Below are 8,851 nucleotides of genomic sequence, written 5' to 3'. Positions count from 1 at the left end.
CAAGAACCTACAACCAAGATTACTTTATCCAGCAAAGCTATCATTCAGAATTGAAGGTCAGATAAAGAGCTTCACAGATAAGGAAAAGCTAAAGGAGTTCATCACCACCAAACCAGTATTATATGAAATGCTGAAAGGTATCCTTTAAGAAGAGGAAGAAGAAGAAAAAGACAAAGATACAAATTATGAACAACAAATACACATCTATCAACAAGTGAATCTAAAAATCAAGTGAATAAATAATCTGATGAACAGAATAAACTGGTGAACATAATAGAATCAGGGGCAAAGAAAGGGAGTGGACTGACTATTCTCAGGGGGGGAAGGGAAGTGGGGGGTGAGTGAAGAGACTGGACAAAAATCGTACACCTATGGATGAGGACAGTGGGGGGGGGGTGGGGTAAGGGCAGAGGGTGGGGTAGGAAATCGGTGGAGGGGAGATATTGGGGGGGAAAAGAGGAACAACTGTAATAATCTGGAAAATAAAGATTTAATTTAAACATAATAATAATAATAAAATGAAAAATAATTTCAAGGAAAAAAAGAATAGTAGTTTGGAAATAAAAGAATAAACTATTTCTGTATTTTCTGTGCTAGAGCTAAACACTGAAAATTAAATTTTGAGGAATTTTGTGAGCCCGTTGTGGAAAATGGTGATTTCAAAAAATTAAATTATAAATACTTAGAGTTAAGTACCTGCATTGAAGACAAGAGCAATAAATACTTAAAACTGAAAAAAAAAGAAAGTGATGTTCTAATCATTCATTATGATGATGACGACGACACTGATTCTTTACTAGCTACCTACTGGCTTTTCCTCACTGTTAACATAACTTTAAGTCACATACTATTAACCAAATAATCGTGGTTGCATTGTTTTTATTGTTTCTCTTTTTATTATGTTAATAGATGCAGAAGGAAGATGCACAACAGAAATAACAATACCAAAATCATGATAGCCCATAGATTAGAAATGATGCAGAGCTTTTTTCCTTAACTGTCAAATGCCTCACTAAACGTAATGGGAAAACCATTCTTAAAAAACAATAATTTGGCCCATGCTCATATTCCAGGTTCCCTAAAAGCCTCTTCCTCCCCATTGGCCAGAAGTAAAAATGCTGTAAACTGTCTTAACATAACCACAGATGAAGTCCTAGGAATGAGCCTTCCTAGCTTCGTGGGACTGAGCAATTATCAAAATAGTCATCATACATCTTCTGGATTGACTTATGACCAAAAGGGGGAAATGAGGAAAGAAATGGAGCTTAAGCTCTTCTGACTAAATCAGTAACCAGGGAAGAATAGTCTAAAAATTAATCCTATGGCAAACCATGGGGAATAGTCATATATATCAGTGATTATAGAAAACAGTGCCTGTTCTTTCTATATCCAGATTATCAATGTAAGAAATGTCCAAACCTGTAGAGAATTTTTATAAGAGTTTATTTAAGACAAATGATGACATGTCTGGGAGCAAGATCTCAAATGATCCAGAGAATAACAGTTTTTCAGCTTCTTTTCTGCACTTGAGATTAAGGAGGGAACATAAGGAAGATTATATGAAGGTGGGAGGAAGCAAGCAAGGTGAGATTATAGGATAGGTACGATTATGGGTTCTCTTGAGGTGTCTGAAAGGGAGCATTTCAAAGGTGTGTTAATCTAGATGCATAGAAACAATGGGCAGGGCTTGCTTAAGGCAAAGATAAGCCTTTTACTAAAAAAGTTATGTACCTGGGGCATGACACCCCACCATGACCTGTCCAGTTAGGAATTTATGATCAAATCCTCTGGGGAGCTTACTCTCCATAGAACTCCTTTTTGTCATCCACAAGATAAAATGCATCTCCAAGAGTTTCAAGGCAATTTAATTGTTTCCAAACCCAACCTTATTTTCATATACATCCTTTCCTTTCATGTTAAATTGTTAATCACTGAAATATGTGTACCCTAATTAAAAATGAGCCAGATGTACTTTTAGCTTACTCCTCTGCCTATATAAGCACCTCTCACTTTTTCGAAGTTGGAGCACTGTTTCAAGGTTTCTTGAAGATCTGCTCTCAGGCTACAGTCCTCAGATGGGCCCAAATAAAAATTCTTTACATTTCCAGAGATTCAGTTTTCTTTTCATTGACACTTGTATTCCCAGAATAAATCCCACTTAGTTATGGTATATAATACTTTTTATATGCTTCTGAATTCAGTTTGCTAATATTTTGTTGAGGATTATTTCATTTATATTTAGGAGAAAAAATGATCTGCACTTTTCTTAATTTTGGATGTTTTTGAGTGTCTTTGGCATCAGAGTAATTGTTTTGTGCTGGTCTCAGCTTATTAATGATACTATTGGCTAGAAATGCCTGGAGGTATTAGGACCCTGGACCCAAGGTGAGTCCTCTTTCTGAACCAATGTTGTGGCTGGATCAGCATTTGTGGTTCTTAGCATGACTGAGAGAGAAACCTCAGCAGTAAACATCAGGAAACTTTGAAAGAACAAGGTTTATTACTTACAAGTCCTGAAGGGTACAGGGCCACTTGGCAAGGTTGCAGATAAAGAGTACTTGAACTTGGGCTCTGCTTTTATTGGAGTCGAGGGTGAGGGGCCTAAGGTTTCACAAGTTTACTCTTATTTGATGAATTCAAAACATAGGAACAGGAATTAAAGTGCAGGAAAGGGAAAAAAAGAGTGGTCAGAGATCTCTAAAACAAAGGAAACTTCAGGGGTGCGGCAGCGTAGCTCTTTATTCAGTCCTGTAGCTGGCAATGCATTTACTCGAGATATCTGTCTTTGAAGAGGATGTCTCGGCAATTTAAAGCTTAATATCAGGCACTTGCACTACAATAAAAAACCCAGCTGTCAGGGGTTTGCACTACAGTAATATTGGCCTAATAGACCTGTGGCAGGACAGTAAGAAGCTATGAAAATTCCTGGGCAAGTGGAAGGGTAAACTGAGACAAGAGAATTAAACAAGGCCAAACAGTTTGGGCAGTTTGTGAATCGTGACCTTATCTTCCCCAACCAAGGAGACTTGGATGCAAATGGTTAATGGCTCTCCTCCTGAACCATAGAATACATGGCTTAAATCACCCTGGCCTGGGAAAATAGAGAACAAAGACCCCAGCTAAACCCAAGGACAAATATCACTTGGGGGATGCTAAGGAAGCAAGAGGGGAAGGGTTTAAGAAGGGGAGAGTTTTCTCTTACTAAACAAAGAAGTCAGCTGTCTTTGGGAAGGTGTGTTGAGGGTGGAGTTTATCTCACTCACTGAACAAAGAAGTCAGTAGTCTTGGTACTTGCCTAGATAAAATCGCCAGATGTTCTCATAAATTCTGGGAAAAGCCACAACAAAGAAAAAGGGGGACTTTGAAATCTAGTCTGTGGCCCAAGATATCTGGCAAAGGAACTTTGAAACCTATAGACAGAAAACTTCCACCAGGTGAGGTGCTCAGATTAGCTGGGTTTCCCACTTGTGCTTTATGTCATGTATTCTTAATAAATTTGCTTGCTTTGCTACAATGTTGCTGTCTGTCATTCCTCTGAAACCTTTCTTATGAGATTGACAGGAGCCGAGGAGGGGACAGCCCCTCTCCGATTCAGAGCTGTCCGCTAACATAGCTAATTTGAAAGTGTCCATTCCTCATCTATTATCTAAAAGAGTTCTGAGGAGTGTTGTTATTATTTCTACCTGAAATGTTTGATAGAATTAAGCAGTAATGCCACCTGGACAGGACCTATTCATTGTGGGAATATTTTCAGTTATTAATTTATTTGATTTTTTAAATCTTTTACTGATTCTATGTAAAATGATAGAAACAGAGTCATTTCAAAATGGAGTCCAAGCCTCCACCTCAGAGGAATTGCCTTGCACATACCTCTTACTCCTCAAACCTTTGGAATGTTTGAAGTGGACAAAATAACCTTTGGACTGGGCCAAAGCAACATTGTATTCCAAACAACTGTTTGTAAAACAGGAAAGCAGATGAAAGGACTGAAAATTAAGGACATTCTTTAGAGGTTGCACCACCATGTATAGCTAACGAATAACTTAGCTTATTTGCACTAATAGAAATTTCTTCCTTCTATTCATGTAATGATTGCTCTTCCTTTTCTCATAAAAACCCCTTGCCTTCACCCCATACTCAGAATATTATCTGGGTTTCTGCCTGAATCAGTGCTTCCTGAATCTACTAGTATTCTTTGATCTCCAATAAACACTTGTTGCCTCTCCCCTTAGCTTTTGTTTTCAAGTTAACAAGTCTGATTTGGAGTTTGTGTCTTCCCTCAAATGTTCTCATTGCATCTTGTGTATAATTTGTTCTCATAAAGTTGTCACACTATTTTCTTCTATTTTTTTCAACTTACATAGAGTCAGTGGTGCTGTTTCTCTTTTTAATCCTGATTTTAGTGATTTCTGAGGAATCTCTCTTTTTTTTTAAGTATATTTTATTGATTTTTTTTTTTTTTTTTTTTTTTTTTTTTTTTTTTTTTTTTTTTTTTTTTACAGAGCGGAAGGGAGAGGGATAGAGAGTTAGAAACATCGATGAGAGAGAAACATCGATCAACTGCCTCCTGCTGCACACCCCCAACTGGGGATGTGCCCGCAACCAAGGTACATACCCTTGACCGGAATTGAACCTGGGACCTTTGAGTCTGAGGGCCGACGCTCTATCCACTGAGCCAAACCGGTTAGGGCTGAGGAATCTCTTTTTCTTCCTGGTCAGTTTGCCTAAGATTTGTGATTTTTTATTATCTTTTCAAAAATCAACTTTTGGTTTCATTGATTTTATGATGACAAATTCAGAATAAAGATTACCTCTGAGGGGGGCAAAGAGAATGGGATCAAGAGGACTACAGCAGACTTGCTAGGTAATAGTGTGTGAACAAACACTCCTAAAATATTTGATGAGGGAATGAAGGACTCCTAAGTATGTATTTCTAACTCTGACTACTCACTGGAGCTCCAGAATCAAAATTTTGAAGTACAATCTGGAAATTCCATTAGCATGTCCTATAAGATCCTCAACCTTAACACATCTAAAAACCATCACCTCATTCCCCAAACTGCTCAACTTCCTGGAGACTGACTGCCATTTCTAAGGTGACTGTACAGTAAGGAAAAGACAAATACGCAGACCTATCTGATGTCTGTCTACTGAACTTCACTTCCTCTTGAGCAAAAGCAAGCTGACCAACTCTTTTTGATGTTGCTGTTGCTTAAATTTTTTTTATGAAAGTATAGTTGGTTGGCATATAATATAGTATATTAGTTTCAGGGGTACTGTGTTGGGCTGCATATCTGGCGCTTCGGCCAGGTCGGGCACGCTGTCCTAGAACATATAGATAGGAAGGTACTGACATCAGGCCACGCCTTGAGATATGGTCTCATGGCCCCTTCTTTCTCAGAAGGCCCGGAAGTCTCATTCTAAATTTGGGAGGCAAAGGACTGGAAAAAGTATAAATAAAGAAAGTTTCCTCCATATTGGGGGCCCAGAATTTGAAAGACACATTTTTCTCTGGGCCTCCACAGAATTTAATAATAAAATGTAACTCCTGTAGTTGGCACTGCAATTCAGCCTCTGCTTTGGCAGGGTGCTGTAACTGTAGTCGCTGGCCATGGAAGTCGGCACTGCAGTTCAGCCTCTGCTTCGGCAGGGTGCTGTAACTGTAGTCGCTGGCCAGCTTAATAAAGGCTCCTAAATTTTGATCTGAGTGCCTGGTGGTCGTCTCCGCGGGTTACCCCATTACAGTACAAAATAAGTGATTCAACATTTATATACCTTATTATGTGAAAATTAAAAACAGAAACACCATACAACCCAGCAATTCCACTTCTGGATATTTATCTGAAGAAAAGGAGAACACTAATTCAAAAAGATGGATGTACCCCTATGTTAATTGCAGCCTTATTTACAATAACCAAGATATGGAAGAAAACCAAGGTCTATCAATGGATGAATGGATTAAAAAAAGAACGTGCTACATATATACAATGGAATACTAACCAACCAACTCTTTTATTCTCAGTGGCCTTTAGGGAAATAGACAATGTTCAGAGACAGATGAGGCAGAAACTATTTGCTCAGGTAGTTCCCCAGGAAATCCCCAAATCGGATGCATGCTCCCCAGGAAGAAACTGGGAGGTGGGTTTTCCTCCTGCTCAGTTCCTCAGGGGAGTGTAGCAGTCCAAACTGTCGCCTTTGTTCTCCAAAGCCCCCAACCTAGCACCCTTTCCTGTCAGTGCTTAGATTTGGGCAAGACAGAAACAAGACCTTCAGGCAGCCTCTCAAAAAGGCTGAATGGAGGATGTATGTTTCTTTCCTCTCTGTCCCTCCCCAGGGAGAAGCTGAGGATCTGGGAGTTTTCTCCCAATTGCCACACTGTGCTGGGAGGAGGGATAATGTGTACTAGTCTGAAACATTACTTTTTTCAAAGCAGTCCCTGATCTGTGGTGCTTAGATGCTGGCAAGGAAGAAACCAGCCTCTTAAGAAGTGTCTCTGGAAAATTGGAACATTGGATGTATTGAAACAGTTTTCTCTTTCTCTCCTGAGGGAGAAGCCACTGAGCTAGGAGTTTTCCTCCTGCACATTGCACTGTTGGGGGAGAGACTCCGGTAAGTGAGAGCCATGAATTTTCCTACCCACTTCAACGTAGTTGGTTTGTCGCTCCCCTGGGGTGCACAAGCTTCTTAACTGGTTTCTGGATTTCTCACAAAGGGAATTGGGCATGTGCCATCCTTGAGTCAGTGTCGCCATGGGGGAAGGAGGATGTGAGGCTTCTTACTGCACCATCTTCCTGATATCACCCTCTGATTCAGATGTTATAAATGAGTAAATTACGTGGTATGTGAACTATATCTTAAAAGGTGTTTTTTTAAAAAAAATCCTCTGTGCTGTACAACTGAAACTAATATGAAATAATGTTGAATGCACACTGGAATAGGAAAACAAAATAAGAAAAAAGAAAAATTAAATAAAAGTTTTAAAAAGATATATTTAAAAAAGAAAAGAAAATGGAAACAAAGGCCACAAACTGGGAAACAATATTTGAAAAACACACTTATTATAACTTTGTTTTATTTTATTCATTTTTAGGGAGAAAAGAAGGAAGAGGGAGAGAGAGGACAAAAACATTAATATGAGAGAGAAACATTGATGGGCTGCCTCACACAAAACGCAGAACTGGAATCAAAACTGAAACCTGGGACTTCAGCTTGCAGATGCCAGCAAGTTAGCCAACCTGAAAGAGCTTCTCCAGTCCTCTGAAGATAAAGACAAAGGGGCCTGGGACCTGCTGAGCTGGATTTTATCCTCAAAGGTCCTGACAGTCCATAGTGCAGGGAAGTCAGAGTTTGAAAAGATCCAAAAGCTGACTGGTGCCCCTCACACTCCTGTCCCTGTGCCGGACTTCCTATTTGAAATCGAGCACTCGGACCCAGCGAATGCCAAATTTTATGAGACCAAAGGAGAACGAGACCTAATCTACGCCTTCCATGGGAGCCGCCTAGAAAACTTCCATTCCATCATCCACAATGGCCTGCACTGCCACCTGAACAAGACATCCTTGTTCTGGGAAGGGACCTACCTCACCAGTGACTTGAGCCTGGCCCTCATTTATAGCCCCCATGGCTATGGGTGGCAGCGTAGCCTCCTTGGCCCCATCCTCAGCTGCGTGGCTGTGTGTGAGGTCATAGACCATCCAGATGTCAAGTGCCAAACCAAGAAGAAAGATTCCAAGGAGATAGATCGCAGGAGGGCGAGAATCAAGCACAGTGAAGAGGGAGACATCCCTCCAAAGTACTTTGTGGTCACCAACAACCAGCTCCTGCGAGTGAAGTACCTGCTGGTGTACTCACAGAAGCAGGCCAAGAGGGCTTCAAGCCACCTGTCCTGGTTTTCCAGCCATTGGTTTACGGTCATGATATTCCTGTACCTGCTGCTGTTGCTCATAGTGAGTGTCATCAACTCCTCCACTTTCCAACACTTTTGGAATCGTGCGAAGAGATAATCTTTCTGGGCCGGGAGTGGGGACCACCTCCACCATGTGCCTTGTTTTGTACCTCCCATGCCCCGCATCCAGCCAGGTTGAGCCTGGGGGCCAGTTGGGGACCACAAGACAATTTTCATATGCCATAAATGTATCGATTGCCTTTGGTGATGCTCCAGCCACACTCTGGCCAAGGGGGACCACTGGGCCCTCACTCATAGGTTTTGGGGAGCCCTCCTGTCTGCTCCTGCCTAAACAGCCCTAGGAGTTGGCTTTTCCATCAGGGCCAAAGGAAAAAGTCCTGCTGCATTTGAAAACAAAGTGTCCAAGCTGTCAGTGGTATGTTTACAATCGCTCCCGGCGGACGTTGGCCCTTTCTCTAATGCCTTCTGGAAGACGGAAAATGCGTAGTGGGGATGATAAATCACTAGGCGGTTGCCTTGTTTTGACTTGAGACCCTCAAGAGGAATAGTCATGTTTTTCATAAAAATCGGTGGGGATCGGTTTTTGAATTCCATCCACCTTTGTAAGTACAAAACATTTTCAGTTTTCTCAAATCAACAAACAGCATTCTGCTGCAGCTGTAACCCCATGCCCAATCATGGATGAGAATGGAAGGAGTCAGAGTTCTGATTAAAAAATACAAACCTAAAAAAACAACAACAAAACAAACCAAACAAACAAAAACAAAAAAAAAACCTGAAACCTGGGCATGTAGCCTGACCAGAAATTGAACCAAGAGCCTTTGGTGCCCAGGATAATGCTCTAAGCAACTGAGCCACATAGGCCAGGGCAACACACATATTATAAAAGGCTTATATCTGAAACAGAAAATGAACATTCAATGTTCAACAATACAAAATTAAGCA

At 40.7% G+C, this 8,851-nt stretch overlaps 1 protein-coding gene across 1 annotated transcript; it reads left to right on the top strand.

Annotated features, from left to right (window-relative positions):
• Positions 1–6,294: 6,294 nt before the first annotated feature.
• LOC132224618 (protein mono-ADP-ribosyltransferase PARP16-like) lies at positions 6,295–8,628 on the top strand. The gene is made up of 2 exons (XM_059679765.1): positions 6,295–6,303; positions 7,209–8,628. The coding sequence occupies exons 1-2, from the start codon at positions 6,295–6,297 to the stop codon at positions 8,001–8,003; spliced, it is 804 nt and encodes a 267-aa protein (XP_059535748.1). The 3' UTR covers positions 8,004–8,628.
• Positions 8,629–8,851: the final 223 nt, after the last annotated feature.

This window comes from Myotis daubentonii, chromosome X (genome assembly GCF_963259705.1).
Source record: "Myotis daubentonii chromosome X, mMyoDau2.1, whole genome shotgun sequence".
Taxonomy (NCBI): domain Eukaryota; kingdom Metazoa; phylum Chordata; class Mammalia; order Chiroptera; family Vespertilionidae; genus Myotis; species Myotis daubentonii.
This window is presented reverse-complemented; position numbering and strand designations above follow the sequence as displayed.